General features: G+C 35.5%; 1 protein-coding gene across 18 annotated transcripts in view; it reads left to right on the top strand.

Annotated features, from left to right (window-relative positions):
* The window catches only part of TANC2 (tetratricopeptide repeat, ankyrin repeat and coiled-coil containing 2), a gene marked incomplete at its 3' end in the record, with an annotated part of 361,692 nt that overhangs the window by 172,083 nt on the left and 169,727 nt on the right, over window positions 1-19,882 (top strand). For 12 of the 18 annotated variants that reach the window (XM_082443067.1, XM_082443050.1, XM_082443062.1 and 9 more), the window contains one exon: window positions 6,376-6,486. The exons of the other annotated variants lie outside the window; for them this stretch is intronic. In XM_082443067.1, the coding sequence (XP_082299193.1) occupies window positions 6,376-6,486 (111 nt within the window). The remainder of the gene's footprint in view (window positions 1-6,375; window positions 6,487-19,882) is intronic. 18 annotated transcript variants of the gene reach the window in all.

The raw sequence follows: 19,882 nt of genomic DNA, 5'->3' as shown, positions 1-19,882 counted from the left end.
TAATAGTCTGTTGTCAAGAATAAATATGCATATTGTATTTCTAGCTATACTAATATATATTTAGATTTAAAATAAATGCATTCTAATTATTTGATACTTCACTGCATAGTATGGGTGTAAAACAACATGCAACAATTTTCATTTGTAGCTTAGAGTCTGGAAAGTGGGGAGACTAAAGAAGATAACACATGGTATTTGGGGAAAAAGCAGGGTAAAGAGAAATGTGTAAAACATATATACTTCATTTTTTAATACTTTTATGGAAGAAAAGAGAACCAGAAAAATACTTTGCCAGCTTTATGTTAATTTTGTCATTGGTTAGAGCAGCAGAGTTTTATTTTTCATTATAATGAGTCAGAAACGTTCTGTAGTAGACTAGCCATTATTTGATAAAGACTGTCATGTCACGTTTTAATTTCCTCCTTCTGGGTTGCATCTGAGGGTGTTTATTTGTTTTATATGTTTTTTCTTTTCTATAGATGGATACTTTCTCCTTGCAAAAAATGGGGAACTATATGAATTATAGTTTTCTTTTTATCTGTGTTTCACTTACATTTAGCATGTGTCAAATTGTCAAATTCTATTGGTTTTTCTTTCTCAGTTTTTTTTTAGTTTTTGTTCCCTCTATTTTGGGGGATTCATTTGTTTATTGGTGCATAACTAAAAAAGAAAAGCTCCTTGGCATTCTTTCTTTCTTCAAGGTGTGGTTTATGTCACCATTTAAGCACAATTATGACAAGCAATCAGGATATCAGATAAATTGGAAGGATGCTGTTACCACCTATTTCCCGATTTTAAACCCACCATAGATTGGGGGTTAAGAAGGAGGAAATAAAGAGTTTCTCAAATAATCTCTCTCCTTTTACCCTTTTTTCCCACGCCCACTCCAGGAAATCCATTGTTACTGAAAGGTTTATTTTCTAATAAACGTTTAGGAACTAAAATTTTATGAATGTCCTAAGATTCTGCCTGTGAAAGCTCTGTTGAAAACTTTTAAAAATACAGTTTTCTCTTTCCAGATAAATTTTCCACTGTTTCTCTCTACTTTGTTAACAATTCTATAGTTCAGATCTTTTTCTCCTATGTTTTCTTCTAAGAATTTTATAACTTTAATTTACATTCAGGTTTTTGACCCATTTTGAGTTAATTTTTGTATATGGTATAAGATAAGGGTCCAACTTCATTCTTTTGCATGCACATATCCAAGTTTCCCAACGACATTTATTGAAAAGACTATCCTTTCCTCACTAAACGGTCTTGGTACATTTGTCAAATCATTTGACCATGGGTTTTATTTCTGGAATCTCTATTCTGTTCCACTGTCTATATGTCTGTCCTTATGCCAGTACCACACTGTTTTAATTCTGTAGCTTTATAGTAAGTTTTGAAATCATGAAGTTTAAGATCTCCAACTTCATTCTTTTTAAGATTATTCTGGCTATTCAGGGTTCCTTGAGACCCATATGAATTTTAGGATGAGTTTTTCTATTTATGCAAAAAATGCCATTGGGATTTTGATAGGGATTGCATTGAATCTATGGATCACTTTGGGTAGTATTGCCATCTTAACAATATTAAGTCTTCGAATTCGTGAACAAGGGTTATCCTTCCATTTATTTGTGTCTTTAATTACTTTCAGCAACATTTTGTAGTTTCAGTGTTCCAAGTCTTTAGCTTCCTTGATTAAATTTATTCCTAAGTATTCTTTTTGTTGTTATTTTAAATTGAATTGTTTTCTTAATTTCTTTTTCAGATTGTTCATTGTTAGTGTATTTTTGTGTATTGATTTTGTATCCTACAACTTTGCTGAGTTCATTTATTAGTGGAATCTTTAGGATTTTCTACATTTAAGATTGTGTCATCTGCAAACAAAGATAATTTTACTTCTTCCTTTCTAATTTGGGTGCCTTGCATTTCTTTTTCTTGCCTATAGCTAAAATCGTTTTATCCTCTTTTCACATTTAGTAGAAACCATATTCATTTGACAGTGAATTTGTTTTTAGATTAAGCTTACTGAATATGCTTTTAATCTCAAAACCAACTTTGTGAAAGTACTTTCTTGGTACTTTATGTTCTGCTCATCTTTATATTTATCCTTCAGTTCTCATTTTCCTGGTCCTTGCTTTATTTTATCTGCCTCCATACCATTTTTCCATGAGTATCTGAGTCTTGTGACAGTTTATCCCTAAAAATTCCCCTTTGCTATGAAACTTTTATCAAAGACAGATATTTCAATAGTTATTAAAATTTATATTTTAATGCCTTTATAATTGCTTGAATTAGGTGTGCTTCAACATCATCTACAGCATCTCAGTTTACAGAGGATCTCCATAGGTGGATTTTCTCTTTCACCATTAACATTTCTTTGTGATATATCTGAGTGCTCTTATTCCCCCGTCCTCCACCCCTCAATGATCTTGGTAAGAATTAGTGAGTACAGACATATTGGTCTCTCTTCAAAATAGGCCTCAAATGATGGATACTTTATTACTTGGAACTGTTTAAAAACAAAACAAAACAAAAAAACATAACACAAGAGTTATATTGCTAAAAGAGTGACTGAGAAGAAATCCTAACTTTCACGATAGACGTTAATTCTTTCAGAGATGAGGCCTTGATTCCTTTCTGTTTTATTTCAACTTTTTTCTTAGAAAAGGCCTTTTAATGATCTGTTTTCATGAGGTATTTATAGATCTCTCTAATTCAGTGTCTACAAACTTTAGTGTGCTTCAGAATCACTTGGAGGGCTTGCTAAGCACAGATTGCTGGGACTGTACCCTCTTGAGTTTCTGATCATCAGCTGATTTGATATGGGGTCTGATCATCTGCATTTTTAACAAACTCCCAGATGATGCTATGCTGCTGGTCCAGGCACCACAGTTTGAGAACCGGTGGTCTAAATCATAGTGTTTAACTTTCTTTATATACCCACATATTTCTCATTGTCTAACCTAGACCACTTTGATTTGGGTATTCTACCACCTTCTAAGGTGTAACATGTTTTCTTCAACATTATTCCCTTCTCAATTTTAAAAACAAAATTGGTAATATCACCATTTCTGTCATTCCCTATGGCATCTTAAATGTCTTTGTTTTACCCCCTCACACACACAATTCAGACTTTCCAAATAATGCTGCATCTGTGACGGTGATGATGATGACAACAACAGCAGAAACAATGATAAAAACAGCTAACATTTATAGAGGATTTATTCTGTTCTAGGCGCTGTTCTGAGCATTTTATTTGAATTAATTAGTATAATCCTTAACAACTCCCCCATGGTGTAGCTACTGTTCCTAGCTCCAAGTAACTGATGAGGAAACTTAGGCACAGAAAAATTCTCACAGCTAGGAAAAAGTGGAAGAGATGGGATCTAACTTAGGCTTTCTGGTTTCAGGGCTCAGACCCTTCATTCCTCTCTTATCCAACCCCTCATTACTATATTACCGTGTTATACTGCCTCTCCACGCTATGTCTTGGAACCACACGCTTACTTTGTTTTCCATAGCCATTGCCCTCCCTGCTCCATGTCTTAATAAACTCCTAGATGAACTATATCATCATATCCAAGCACTATGCTAAGTACTTTACATGCTTGGAATTATTTAAGCCTCATAATAATCCTGTGACTTTTTGAGAAAACTGAGCGTTAGTAACGTTAACTAACTTGCCCAGTTTCTTATTACTTATAAGTACTAGAGCCACAACCTCAATCTTTGAAATGACTAAACCCATATTCTTAACCAGTATGCATCCTCCTCTCAACTCTGCCAGATTCCCAAACTCAAGTCTCTTACAGCATAAGACTCATATTCCCAGTGTTGGTTGAGATCTCTTTTCAGATCAGTAGTTTCCTGTTATCTCTCATATCATAATAAAATACCTGGTTTGGTTTTAGAGTCCCCTACCCATCTCATTTCAACCACTTTTTTTAAAAAACTGTCTGGTAAACCCTTTTGACAAAGATTTCTTTTACCCATCTGATTAATCTTATATACCGTTTATTTTACAATAAAGTATATTGGAATTCTAGGCTTCCAAACGAAATACTGTGTCCCATCTTCCATGTTGACCTGTTGTGTTCTCCACCAAGTAGTGTTAAGACTATTGGACAATCTGTCATGCCTGTGATTGTACCTCCTCTGTGTGATTGACTTACGGGTAACACTAGTTTTCTGTAATTTGGCTGAGAGTAACATTATAATCTACCTTATAGAATAATGAAAATTCATTATTAGACATGTACAGTGTCCCATGGATCACAGTTAGAGATCAAGGTAGAAAAACAGAATTAAATGTCCACTATGAGCTATAAAGGTAGCAGTTGGGATTCCCTGAGAAGGGAAAAGAGAAGTCTGCATGGTGTTGAGTTTCACAGATCTCTAGGATCCTGATTTTCCCCCTTGACTCCATCTCATAATTCTTAATACATTCTTCATACCTCCCTCAATTTTCTCCTGCCATCTTTCAATTTCTTTCTCACATATCTACCCTAAGTTGCTGATTTCTGTCCGTCTACTAGCCCCAAATTTCATTATAAATATTGTTATTAAGATTTTTAGATGTATAGAGTCCCTTGAACAGGGACCAGGGCTGTCTTTGTCAGAACTCAGCAGGTAAAATAATTATTCTACTGCCATGATAAAATAAAATAATAAAATTCTAGTAAAAGACTTAAGAGATTTAAGAATTAAATTATAATAATTTCTCCTATACAAAGCAATATTGGATAAATAAAATGTTTCATTATTTTCGAATTGGTGAGATCAGAGTGAAAGAGATTCTAATATTGGCTATAAGTAGCCTGAAGATTTGCATATAAATCATTTGAGATCTTCATTTGTGATAGTGATTTTTAAAAATAGGCTCAAGTTTTAACTCTCATCAGAGGTGAGAGTTCTGCTATTCCAGAGCTTACTTTTGGCAGAGAACCATATTGTTAGCACCCTTAGCCTTTGTTGCCATGGAGACAGTAAGGCTTTATTTTGTTTTTTTTAACATACACTTAAAATATACATACATACCTTAAGATTTAAAGTGTGATTTAGTTGACTGCAGGTTTTGAGTATTGGCACATATCAAAAATATTTTCTATTTTTTAAAAACTTTATATTTTTGTCCTTCAAAGAAAATAGAGGAGAATTCTGGTCATTGTAATGACAAAGTTTTATATTACTTTTTACAGGGTCTTTTAGGAATAACTTAAAATCCCCCTGTGAATCAGTAATGGATGAGGATTTTGAAGAACATGCAGAAACTTTTGAAAAAAGTAATGTGATCTTAAGCACTCACATGTCTGGGACACCTATAGTTATGATATAATGTGTAATGCATACAAGTCAATTTCAGATTCAACTGTTACTTTTGCACCAGTATTATGCTAAGGACTTTCACCCTATTACAGTTTATTTAATAGAACTCAGTTTAAAAGTACCAAAGCAATCTTCGTAATTATAACTTTTAATATATTTAACTGATTATTTAAATGTATATCAATAATGTTCCTTAACTTTTCCCCCTAAAACCATTAAATAAAATTTATATGAGGTTTTAATATGAAAACTTTCAATTCATGAATTATACTTTTTTCGTTCATTCATTTCTTACAAGAATGAATGTTTTCCATGGCATGCAATATTACTGTTCCATAGACCTCATGATTATATTTGTAACTAAATCACATCTCTTTATCTTTAGCATCCAGTTGTAAACTGGCATGGCCTAGTTAATATTTTAGTCCACTAGCAGTTTTGACTTCTTACCTAACAGCTGAGCAGTTAGGTAATTGATTTCCTTGTTAAGCTAAATATCAATAGATTAATCTTACTTAAGGTATTTATCACAACCCAGTATTATATAATAGTTATTTCTGGATAAAGAAGACTTTTGATTACAATTATTATAAACAAAATCTTAAAACTTAGTCCTATACTTTACTCAGTCAATACCTGTATTTAACGGCAAAGGAAGACAAAATAAGAAAGCTCTTGCTTTATAAGGAGAGAGAAAATAGCTAAGGTGATAGACTAGACAGTTAACAACTTATGCTCGTAGTTTTGATTATGAGATTTTAGCTTTTCCAGTTTGCAGTGACTTTTTAACAAGACCCATCTCCTCTATGAAGAATGCAGTTAATTTTTTTTCTGGCACAAAAAAATAGGGTAACCTGATCTGAGTCTGACAGAGTGTGTCGTTCATTTAAGTGCTTCCATCTGTTGCCTGCTGTTCCCCTTACTCATGACCCCTCTATGTTTCTCTTTCCTTTCTCTTTCCCTCTGTTTCTCTTTCCTTTTTCTTTCTTCCTTCCTTTCTATTTTCCTCTCTCTTTTTTTTTTTTCTCTCCCTCTCTCTCTATCTCTCTTTTTTGTCCTTAGCCCCTCTGAGGAAGGCAAAGTTTGTTGAGAGCCCACGAATTCCAGAATCCGAGCTTGGCTCACCAACCCTCACTTCAGCTCAGAAACTGGACGTGGATGCATACTGCCCTGGTAAGCGTGCATGCAAAGTTTCTGCTTTGAAAGAGGGAGGTTTGGATCAGGCCCATCAAGCAGAGCAGTGTTTTGCATGTATATTATTCATAAAAACATAGCCGTTACCTCTTTTGCAACTGTGATCGCATATTTTCCTTACTAGAGCACTGTTTTTACAGAACATCCTTTTTGATTATTGATATAATTATGTAAGTATTGAAAACAGCTTCAAAGATAATTTTCAAAGGAAATTAAAATAATTCAGTAGATACGTTTTCAGGGTGATTTTTGTGATCTGAGATACTTGAAATTTTGCTTTGGCCATGTGCAATCAGGAACATTCAAGTGTGAATAAAAATGTTCATTCAACACTAGCCCTTTGCATATGACCTTTTTTGCCTAATCCCTGTTGGTTTTCTGGACAGTTATAGGAAATAGTTGTGATGTTGGAAACATTATACTTGAATTAAAAAAGAAACGTTATAGGTTCCTGATTTGGGCTCCTGGACACTCACTGTTAGAAATACCTCATGAATGGCCTGTAAGCACATGTGGGAGTTCACTAAAACCCTTCTTGTGTGGGAGCAAACCTGAGACAGACTCATTATCAATGCTTAGATTCTTCCAAACTTAGATGAGTTGCCTGGCAACATCCTTTACACTCACTCTACAGTGAGTCTATAGAGCTGTGTCAGAAATGTTCACAGCTCTAGTTGAGTATACAGATCAGAGCTTCAGTAAAGAACTTTACAAGACTTGGTTTTAGGTCTTTTGTTTATTCCTGCTCATTAAAATTGCACAGTGGCTGCAACTACTACATATTTACAGCATTACAGATCAGCAGAATAAGGTGATTTCTAGTTCTAAGGAAGTTATCAGTAGCTGTAATCTGAAATAGCAGGATACTATACCTCTGAAGCCAGATAAGACATGTTTTAAAAGAAGACAGTAGGCAAAAACTTGAGCCAAACCTAATCAGAGACATTTGATTCTGTGAATCAGTTTTGAATATTGAAAGACCTCGGGGATTTCGCTTGCAGGTTGCAGAAACTTGGGCTTCATCCACTGTTGTAAATGACTATTCAGTTTAAATCAATCGCAGATATGTGTTAGGAATAGCTTTTCTATTTCTAAAAGGAACAAAATTTTTTCACGTTCTGAGGTACTGTCACATTTCTTGGGCAATGGAATATTATGCTCTGCATTTCTTCATGCAAATTTTAGTGTAATAAAGTAAAATAAATAAACGCACTAATTCTCTATTCCTGCATTGAGTTTTGGAAGAGAAACCCTATCAGAGGCCTTTTCTTTTCCAGATTTGCAAATCAGAATGATTGTGGGGAGACTAACCTTTCACTTCCTGATTGCCCATCTGACATCCTTAATCTAATCTAGCTTTTGTTATTGTCAAGAAGCAAGGTAGCTGCTGTTGGTTAGAATGCCCATGCTGAATCACTGTGAAAAATCTTGTCCGTGTTATTACTTATGTATATTTTCCACAAGCAGGAATCTTTGCTGAATTGGAATTGAACCAAACTAAACCTGTTAAGATTTTCTGAAAACCAGGAAGAAACTAAAACATGTTGCCAAAATGTTAATTGCCATACGCTGCAGTCTCTCCTTTTCTTATCTGAAATAGATTTAAGGCACAGAAGCTTTTTAATGATTTGTTCTTTATAGTAAAGTTATAAAACTCTGTGGAAATAGGTTTCTACTGAGATAAGATTAGTGACCTGAGGGTTGAAGCTATTATCTTCTACATAGTACCAAAAATTAACAATAAACAAATGAATTTAGTAGACTCATAAAGGAAACAAATAATCCATCCTTTTTGAATTTCTCTTACATAGACTATATTAACCGAATAATGATCATATTTTATTGTATACTCATACATAATAGTGCAGTTAAAGCTAGTGATCTGATATCTTCCGGTCCACCTGCTTTATTCATTATCACATGCAAATTTAGGAAAACAGTATATCTGACAGAGGCAACAGTCCTAAGCTAAAGGTTAAACGAGCAATGGTTCTCAAATTTTAGCATGCTTCAAGAATTACCTGGAGGACTTGTTCAAATACAGATTGCAAGACCCACCCCCAGAATTTCTGATTCAGTAAGCCTGGGTGGGTTGAGAATTCACTTCTCTAAGAAATTCTCAGTTAATGGTGAAGCTGCTGGTTGAGGTGCCACACTTGGGAGAACCAACTGGGTTACAGGGCTGCTGGAGGCTGCTTGCAAACCTGTAGGGTTCATTCTGCTGTTGACTTCTGAGGAGTAATTGGGGATGTTGTTTCCTTATTATCTTAACTTAAACCTGTTGGTGCCTGTATTTTAGGTGGGAAGAATAAAGCTTTTGTGTCTGAGAAATTGACATATATTTTTCTTGATCTGTCTTTTTGTACATGGTATCTGTGTACCCATGACTAGTTTTCAGTGTTGTCCTACAAGAAAAAGGAAACTGTGGATCAAACCAGAGCAAGTTGTTGATATTTGGTCTGCAAAGTTTAGGGAAAGCTGCAATGGGATAGAGCTGTTGATCCAGAATATTTGTCTAAAAAACTGAAGGATTCAGTTTACATAGCATTAGATTCTAGAATACTTAATTTGTTTTACTCTTCCTCAAATCAGATTTGTTGTATGCAGAAAACCGTAGGAAAAGTTACAAGTTAACAGTATGTTTTGGTTCTGCAGCTTAACCGTGGAGATGATTGATGATGTTACATAACTGAACTACCCAAGTAGGCGAGGTCAAGTGAATTGTGTTTGATAATCGCCTTACAGTGGGGAAATTAAGACCTAGAGAATTTAAGTGATTTGTGGAAGGTCACAAGCAGGATTTATTGTTGAACTCTTGAAGTGGACACAGTATAGTCCAGAAATACATTGTCCCTAATTCTATTACTGTGTAAATTCTATAAGCACCCCTTGACTGACCCTTAAATTAAAAAGTAGAAAATTCAGTTTTTACATATGAGACAGGGCTGTATTCTCTTTTTAGGGTAACCAGCTGATATCAGTGATTTCAATAAAACAATTCCCAAAATAAAAGAACATGTTCACCCTACACTCTGACTTTTCTACCTACAGCATTAGTTATTAGCTGTGTGATTTTAGGCAAGTCACTTAACCTGTCTAAGCCTCAGTTTCCTCAGTTGTAAAAATGGAAATGGTAATCTTAGATTAATAAATATAGAGCACTTAGCACAATGCTTGTTTTATAGTAGATGCTTATAAATGTTAGCTAATTTTGTTATTATTATAGTGATGATCCTGAGGTGTATAACACAAGATCTTAAAGTTTTTCTAAACAGTCAGGAAAAACAAGATGTAAAGGTTTAGGGTCATTTTTAGTTAAACGTGTCTTACTGTGTTTCAATTATGATTTTCCCCTAACTAGTTATGTGATCTTAAGCATGTCATGTCATGTCTCTGTGCCTCAATTTCCTATCACAGCAACGTTACATGTAACATGATGTTACTTATATAATTTAACAAATTAAATATATATTTGTATAGATACATGAGTACACATTCAAAGGGGAAAATGTCCAGAAGAATACACCAAACTAACATTGGTTGCCTAAAGAGGGAGAGAATTGGGATTGTTTGGATGTCAGAGGAGAAAGTAGCATTGGTGAGATAATGATCATGTTAGCAGTGGTTGTATCTGGCTGGTGGGATTACAGATGATTTTACTTTTCTTTATTGGGCAATATATGTTAGTGAATGAGAGCTCTGGTTCTGAAATTAGATCTGAGTTTAATTCCTGACTCTGTCGCCTACTAGCTGTGTGAATACATGTAACATTCATAGTCTTAAATTCCTTGTCTATAAGATTGGGATAAAAATAGGTCTTTTTTTTTTTTTGCAATAAATCTATCTCATAGAGTTGTTAAGATTAAGTAAAATAATGTATATGACAAATGATTAGCTCAGGCAAAACGAACAAGAAGAGATATGTAGCACCCTTCCTGTTATTGTTCATCATCATCATACTTTTCTTCATTTTCTAAAATTTCTGCAATGAATTTGTATTGAAATTTTTCAGTAACCAGGTTCTGCTAAAGGATAGCAACCTTCCTATGTCTTAGTTTTTCAAGTTTTTATTTTGCACGTTATAACACATAATTTCAAGTGTAGAAATGAGCCGTGATACAGATGGCAGGCCATGTTGACAGTTTTATAGGACTTTTGACTACATGTGCAAGGTTAAGGGCCAAAGTCCAGACCGGTGTTCTGAAAATAGACAGGCTTTTATCCACAGCAGATACTTTCAGAGGAATTTGAGATTAATCTTTTTATAATAGATTCTTTTAAATCTCTTTAAAAATGGCACTGTCCTTCAAAGGACAGTGTTATTTAAGGTGACAACAAAATTAGGATGTATTTGAAACTCAAGAATGGAAGAAGTTTTATGATACTTATTTGAAAGTACATACTCTTTATATAGGTTTTGAATTTGTAAAGGATTTTTCATTTGGATTTCTTATCAGCATGGTACTCTATAGCACAAGTACAAACCACTGTTGATAGATGAAATATTTTACATAAAGTGAGTAGTTCCTTGAATCCTCTTTTTCCAACTCCTGTATAGTCATGGTCATTCCACTTAGAAGAAAAGGATGATTTGTTTTCTCATTTTCTTCCTTCCATGTTTTTCCTGAAAACATTATCAAATGTTATCTTTATCCTAAATAGTTAGGCATGCTTCTTTTTTTTTTTTTTGGCTATGAATTTTATACTTTAGACATAAAACCCTCTGATTTTTGATTGGTATATGGATACCAGAAGCCTTTTTCTTGTAATTCACGTCTTCTGTTATGTTGTATTTGTATTCCTTAAGTCTACTATGTTGTAAACACAATAAATATACAGCAAGATTTTTAACCTGAATTAAACAGGTGAGCTTTAGGGAGGCGGGTTCTAAACTCCTTAAAATTACATACAAACACTATTCTATATGCATATATGTACTTCTTTCTATAACTGGGTCTCAAAATGGTCTGTAACACATACTTCCCCCACCCCCAAGAAAAAGGAAAAAAGGAATGCTGTTATAAAGGTTGACATGAAATGAAGGTTGTTAATGGTACAACTGTTAGAACAAAAACAACAAAAAGCACCTAAAAGTTGGATAGTGGACAGACTTGTAAATCAAATGAAGGGTATAAGTGAACTTCAGTGCTGCCCTAATCGGGATATGAAAGTCAGTATAGCAACTAGAGATAGGAAGCAGAGAGATAAACAGGAATAATTTCAGTATATGTTAAGTATGAGAGATACTGCCTGAAAACTGATTATGAACATAAACACACCAAAGAGCTAGAATATGAAAATAAATAGCTTTTCATCTGCACACTCCCTTATCCAGTAGTAAGTTCTTACCATGTTAGAAAGTTCTTTCAGTGGACAGATGCTTTGTTGAATAGAACTTTTCACTTTGAACATTTTCAGTTGTTTTCTTGGTTCATATTTTATCATTATTTAAAAGGTTAACCATCTTTTAACTAACTTTTAGATTAACTTTTCTCAAGGTGTTTTGCATCACCAATTGTAAAGACTTGGGCTGTGAGTATGGTGCTTAGATCCGTAATTTAGTTAGATATCCAAATGGACAGTTTTTTCATTAACTCTGAAAACTAATTTTAACTTTTGGTTTTTTGAGGCAGTAAAGTGCACTGGTTTAGACAACAGACCCTGGAGCCAGACTGCCTGTGTTCAAATACTGACTCTACTACTTAGTGCTTGTGTGACCTTGGGCAAATTACTTAACCATAAGAATGATTACTTTCCTTATCTGTAAAATGGGGATTATAATATTACCTGTATCGTAGGAATGCTATGAAGATGTAATAAAATATGTAAAATAATAAGGACAATTATGTGGTCCATAGTTAGTGCTAGATAACTCTTAGCTACAATTTTTAAAGTGTTTCAGAGCCTTTACTACCCTTTATCTAAGAATGTTATGGGTAAGGTTATATCCTTTTTATGAGCGCTTTGCAAAGAGGATAAAATTACGCCTATAACCTGTTGTCACTGGCCTGTTTTCATAAGCAGTCCATGTATAGATACTAAGTTTTGTGGGTTTTGGTTGTTTTTTTAGTGGAGGCAGCTTTTCGTAATGGTAAATAGCCCTGGGATCAGATGAGTTTGGTTAAGTTCTAATTATGCCACTTACTAGCTGTGTAACTTGTGTTACTTAATCTTTCTAACTTTCTGGTTCCTCATCTGTAAAATAACCCTACTCCATAGGGTGTGATGATTAAATAAGATAATACATATAATGTGCTTAGCACAATGTCTGGAACATCAGTTATTATGACTAACAACATCTCTCACATTTATATTATTATTATACATTTATTTCTGAAAAAAAAAATGTTTTGTGTTTTTCTTTCCCTAAACAGTATATACATTCCTGCAGCCCAATGTTCATGAAAAATTCAGTGGGAACAAGGAAGAGACAGAAAGCTATTCTTGACTTGTGTTTTGATACCTAAGAAACTAGAGATTTATGAATTCTGTATCTGATATCACCACTGCCATCCTTCATCTCTAAGTCACTTAAAATCCTCTTTGTCATTTTGTTTTTCCTTATATGGAAGTTATTCATTATAACATTTAAAGTTAGGGAATTCCCTGGCAGTGCGGTGGTTAGAACTCTGCCCTTTCACTGCCAAGGGCCTGGGTTCGATCCCTGGTTGGGGAACTAAGATCCCACAAGCCTCGTGGCCACCGAAAAAAAAAAAATATATATATATATAAGACATGGGGAGTGTTGGTTATATTCTGTTTATCATTATTGAGTACCCTTGTGAATAGGTCCTTGTATTGGTTATCTATTGCTATATAACCAATTACCATAAAACTTAGTAGCTTAAAACAGCAACATTTACTATCTCACAGTTTCTGTGGGTCAGGAATCTAGATGCTACTTAGCTGCATTCTGTGGGTCAGGGTCTCTCACAGGCTGCAATCAAGATGCAGCCTGGGGAGTTCCCTGGCGGTCCAGTGGTTAGGACTCTGCACTTTCACTGCCAAGGGCCCAGGTTCAATCCCTGGTCAGGGAACTAAGATCCTGCGTGCTGCGAGGAGCAGCAAAAAAAAAAAAAAAAAAAAATGACAGCCTGGGCTGTAGTCATCTCAGGGCTCAACTGGAAAAGGCTCCCCTTTCAGGTTTATGCACATAGTTGTTGGAAAGATTCAGTTCCTATGGGCTGTTGAACTGAGGGCCTCAGTTCCTTGCTGGCCTTTACCAGAGGCCAGCCTCAGTTCCTCACCTTGTGGGCTTCTCCACAGGGCACCTCACGCATGGCAACTTGCTTCATGAGAGCAAGCAAGCAAGAGGCAGAGAGAGTGCGAGCTATATGAGAGTGACAGTTTTTTATAACTTAGTCTCAAAAGTGACATCCTGTCACTTTTTGTTGTATTCTTTTCATGAGAAGCAAGTCACCAGGTCCAACCCACACTCAAAGGAGTAAATTGGAATTTTAAAGAAAGTTGTTTAAATGAAGCAATGAATTTTCCTTGCTTTTTCTACATATTTGATATTACCTTTCTGTGTTCTGGAAGCATGAATCCTTCTCATCCTTGTCTTCCAATAGAAGAGTTGCATAGTATTCCTGGTACCCTACCCTTTTATATTCAAAATTCCCCTGCTGCCCTTCTAATAACTGTCTGTAGTTCTTTCTTCTTGCCTAACCTATACTATTATGGTCCAGTGAAATACTTGTTCCTAGAATGGTGTTTTTCTCTTTAAGTCTGGGTAACTACATCATGTTATTTTAACGTGCAGGTTCTAGAATAAATTCCAGATTTGGAAGCTAACAGAGAATACATTTGCCATTTAGACAAAGGTGACTTTTGAGGATAATACTTTTCTTACTGTGAGCAATCTATAAATGCCTTGCTTTCCACATTAGAATACATTGTACGATGGGTAAGGAAATCCAGGTCAGTAGGGGAATAATATGGAAATACTGTATTACACAAGTAACACATTTTTACCATATTTTGTATCTCAAACATGTCTGTTCAAAGCAGTTGTTAGAAACCTCAGTTTAAAATCCAAAGGAACATTCAGTGATAAACGTCAGTCTTACAGATTTCAGTGAAGCATTTAAGGTTCTTGAGCTTGTCAAATATTGCTTTTCATTTCAGCCAAATAGTCCTCATCATACATTGATGTGCACATAGTACTTCTTGTACATTGGGGGAATTATGTAGGCAAGGAAACTAGTGTAAGTTTTGCCAAACAATGAGTACTTTCTGTCTCTAGGTGTCCTGCCTCTATAGTGATTCCCACTTCCAGTGGGAGAGAATCAGAATAGTGGGATGTTGTAATGGAAGATTATAAGCATTTAAAAGCCTGTTTGTTCTCTTAGCTAAGTGCTAAACTAATGAATTTTTTAAAATGCAAAGAGTCCCTAATCTTATAAAAATTGTATTCCTAAATAGCACAAGGGAGAACCACCGTGTGTGTGTGTGTGTGTGTGTGTAGGACTTTTTCCCCCCATTTATTTGTGTATGTCTAAGTTATTAATAAAAAGAGTATAGGGGCTTCCCTGGTGGCGCAGTGGTTAAGAATCCGCCTGCCAATGCAGGGGACACAGGTTCGAGCCCTGGTCCGGGAAGATCCCACATGCCGCGGAGCAACTAAGCCTGTGCGCCACAACTACTGAGCCTGCACTCTAGAGCCCGCGAGCCACAACTGCTAAGCCCACATGCCACAACTACTGAAGCCCACGCGCCTAGAGCCCGTGCTCTGCAACAAAGAGAAGCCACCGTAATGAGAAGCCCGCGCACCGCAACGAAGTGTAGCACCTGCTTACCGCAACTAGAGAAAGCCCGCCCACAACAGTGAAGACCCAACACAGCCATAAATAAATTAATTAATTAAAAATAAAAAAGAATATAGGATTATTAGGAGATAAATTTACTTTTTAGGGAGCATTTTTTTCCTTTTCCAGCTTTATTGAGATATAACTGACATATAGCATTGGGTAAGTTCATTGTGTACAACACTATCATTTTATATATATATGGATTACTGGTGAAATGTATGGACAGCCTCTGCAGAAAATTGCACCCACGTGCAAAATTTTGCATATTGTCTGAGTTTTGAAGAAATTAATAAAACATTTAGGTTTGTTTGCCCTGTGTAATAGTTTTATCTGAAAACTAGTCTAAGCAAACCAAAATTAATAAGAATCAAAGACTAGAGTCTTCTAAGGAAGTTACATTATTGCTAACTTCCATTCCATACCCTAAAGCTAGGTATCTAAATAATGCAACTGTAGAGATTCCCTAAAAGTTGGTTCTTTAACTTAGGCTCTAGGTGAGTTAATTTAAAGAAGGCAGTTATTTAGGAAGTAGGGGAAAGGAAGGGTAAGTAGGAGAAATTCAAACACTTCTGTTTTAAAGAGATGGGGTCCTGTGATTAAAGGTTCCTTAGATTTCTCTGCACCTGCCCCAGCTAAGGCACTTTTTTCCCCTCAGTTGAGGATTGACAGTGTGACCTGTGTCACTGGTACCCTGACATGGATCTAGTTTTCCCATCTACATCCAGGGACCATTCTTCCCTATTTTCTGCCCTCTGGATCCTCCATATTGAGAGGTGGCTCTCACTTAGAACTATGGAAAACATCTCAGACCAAGACCACCATCTTAACCTCCAACTTATATTTAATTTTAAAACAGTAGACACATTTTTTGAGATAAGGTATTCGAAAACTGTTTAGCAAGCACATTGAAAAGAAATAGAGTGCCTTCAGCCTGGCTGTATATTCTGCAGCTCAACATACACTTTATCATTTCCTACTACCATCACCCCTAGCCATGCCAGATACATTAAAATTTCCCGTATCCTGAAGGTATTTGAGTTTGCAACCTCTGCTGTGGGTTACAGGAAGTCGTTACTTTTTTTAGGAGGTGGCAAAGAAGAACTGGAAGATGGAAGAATGAAAATTTCCCTTACTCTCTCCCTGTTAAAACATGCAATTTCAGGAGATTCATAGACTTCCAAAAGTGTATCAGAGGATCTCATATCAAGAGTTCTTGATTTACATCATTCATTACCTGACATAAGCTACTATTTAGAATATCATTTGTTATTAGCTACTATGGTTTAGCTCTGCTAGGAGGAAGCATTATGCATTATTGAACAATTGCAATGTAATGTTACTTTAAAAAGAGAAGAACTAAAGGAGAATTTCCTCAACCAGTAACCTCTAGTGGTGTTAGGGAAATATTCACCTTCTCCAACACGGTGTTCATCAAATGACTCTTATTCTTGTAACTCTTCCACTGCTCTCTCCTTCCTCCATCTCCACCACTCATCTTCCCACAGAATCTAGCTCTTTTCTACCACATTTTTACAATATTATATTAAGAATAATCTTAAAAGATTGACTGTACTACTCTAACCCTATGACCTTTACCATTATTTCTTTTGCCTATTATTCTGCTAATTCTCTTGCCTTTTCATACCCCTAATTATTTTTGTGTGCTGGATTTAATATTTGAAAATATGTGTAGAAATAATCTGAAAGTAGGATGATTTTTTTTTTCCAGAGAGGGTTTTCATTTGCTTCTGCCACCTGTGACCAGTTCAATCCAAGTTCAGGTTGTGAAGTTTTCCAAGCCAATGAAATGACACAAATCAGGACTGCAGGACCTAGTTTACTTCTGGTTCATCTTTACCCTTAGGGTGTAGCTCTTAAGGGTCTCAGCCTAAAGTATGGGGTGTTTTACTAGATTTCCCACTGGCAGATCCTAGACTCCATTTTTGTTCCCCTGACCTTGTGAGACAGCTAAACACACAGCTCAGCTGCTCAGTCATTTCTTCCCTGTTAAGAAATGCCCCCAGTGCTAAAGTGGCCCTCCGTGCTGGGCAAGATCTCCATTTCTGATTTCCATCTTCTCCCTGTTCTTATAATGATGACTTACCACCATCTTGTTGGATCTTTAATGCTTTCCAATAGATTTTTAAAATATATTTTGTCCAGCTTTTAATAATTGTCATCAGCTGGAAGGTTTCCAATTACTAAAAGGTCCCTACCATCATTATTTCCTTTGGGGAAAAATAATTCTAGCATTTGTATTTGTAGATCGTGTATACATCTGAAGGTATGTATACATTTTTATTTTTCTGTTCTGTGTTCCTCATGAAGCTACATGGGAACAGACTGTATGCTAAAACAGTCTTAGAACACTACCTCTTTGGACAAACCAGTCCCCATAAATTCTGGGAGCTATCTACTAAGAAATTGAACTGATAGTATTAGCCGGTTAATTAAATATCAATATAAATAACTTCTCTTTTCAAACAGGCCTTTAAAAAAGTATTTATTTATTTATTTATTTTAATTAATTAATTTATTTTTGTCTGCGTTGGATCTTCGTTGCTGCACATGGGCTTTCTCTAGTTGCTGCGAGCAGGGGCTACTCTTCGTTGCAATGCGCGGGCTTCTCATTGCAGCGGCTTCTCTTGTTGCGGAGCACGGGCTCTAGGCACATGGGCTTCAGCAGCTGTGGCACGTGGGCTCAGTAGTTGTGGCTCACGGGCTCTAGAGCTCAGGCTCAGTAGTTGTGGCGCACGGGCTTAGTTGCTCTGCGGCATGTGGGATCTTCCCAGACCAGGGCTCAAATCCGTGTCCCCTGCATTGGCAGGCGGATTCTTAACCACTGTGCCACCAGGGAAGTCCTGAAACAGGCTCTTAGAGTTGGTTCATGGTCCATCTCTTTGAGCAAGTTGTCTCCTGTTTGGACTTGGAACTTAATCTCAAAGAAATCAGTATTTTGCATCAAAATTTTGGCAAGTTTTGCCAAGTGTGATTATATTACCCATGATACTGAATTGTTGTAAAACTTGCCTTTCTGTGCCTGATGTCTTTCTGGTGTTATTTGACTTATTACTGTTACATTGGGGAGGAAAATGTCTGTTTCATCCAGTCACAAATCCCAAATGTATTTCATAGATTACTGAGGTAAGTTAAACATTATTATGTTTTCAGCTTTCATCTTACCTTCTACAATAGCCATAATAGTTAAATTATAATTGTGAGTGGTTGAAGCTGATGTTTATATTGCTGCCAGAAAAAAAATTTTAAATAGGGAATGGGAGTCATCATGCAAAATGATTGGAGAGTTTCTTTAGTGTTTGAAGAGGATCATGAGACACAAGCTTACTACAGTCTGGCTTTCTATTGCTTGGCTCTGTTGCAAACCAGTTTTAAAAGGAATGTTCTTATCTGCTGGTTAATGTTTCATTAAAACATTGAATATCAAAAGCCATGTAATATATTTTTTGTATTTACCACAAAATTCCTAGTGCATATATTAAAGACTCAATTTTCTATTAATCCATGTAAATCATCTTTGATACTGTAGAACAGAAGGCTACCCTTAAAATATAAAGGTATTATTTGTTTCATATAAATAATTTTTCTGTTTATAAGTCTTAAAGTGAAAGAACTCTGGTTGGAATTCATTTGTATACAAGTAAAACTTCCATTACAGTCAAGGGCATAAAATATGGATGCTATTTTCTGGTACCTTACCAGAGCAATGATGCTTATTTTCTTAGTTAAAATTTATTCTATACAATGAATTCTCTAGTACAACAAATGCTTTATCTGGTCCCTAATCAAGTAACATTTTTTATAATGACCCAGATTATATGCTCTCTGCCTTAGAGAGAAGAAAGAATTAAACTATAAGTGAATCGTCACAGCATTTCTCTAATGAAAGCTTCTGAATAACAGTTATCCCTAAATCATTTCTTCTTAAATATCCAAACAAGAAAAAAAAAAAACACTAAAATGACCAAAAACACTCATCTGGACAATTTACACATTTTCTCCTTTATGCTTTACCACTGTATCCACAGTGCCTAGTGCAGTGACTGACTAATACATAGTAGGTGTTCATTCAGTGTGTGTTGAATGAATGAAATGAACCTAAAAAGTCAGAGGAAGGCAAAATGAAAAAAATTTAGTATGTTACAAATATGTGCAAATTACATGGTTTTCTCTCTACTTAAGAATATGTCTTTTTCTGATTTACTACAGAGGGGCTTGTAAGCATGAACAACTGGAACCCTGATTTCTTAATCTGTGCTTATAATGTAATTTCACTATGGTGTTGAGAAAGGGGAAGTAGTATTTCTTTCAGTGGTTTTTTTATTTGTGGTCTCTCATTTGCTTTAAATTCCTAAACTTTCTCCTTCCATTGATAGAAGTCTACCTACAAGGCCAATGTGACTAGCATATGGGAAGGGGCATAAAGCTTCACTGGATAAGAATTCGGCCATGGCAGCCAACTGAGATTAATCAGCTACGAGTGAATTGTAATAAATGTAATTAGAGAACATAATCAATGAGTATAAAGCAAAGAATGAGGATTTCAG

The sequence above is a fragment of the Balaenoptera physalus genome (assembly GCF_965194825.1).
Source record: "Balaenoptera physalus genome assembly, chromosome: 20".
Classification (NCBI taxonomy): Eukaryota; Metazoa; Chordata; class Mammalia; order Artiodactyla; family Balaenopteridae; genus Balaenoptera; species Balaenoptera physalus.
Note: the sequence above shows the minus strand (reverse complement) of the source record. Positions and strands in the feature narration are given on the sequence as shown.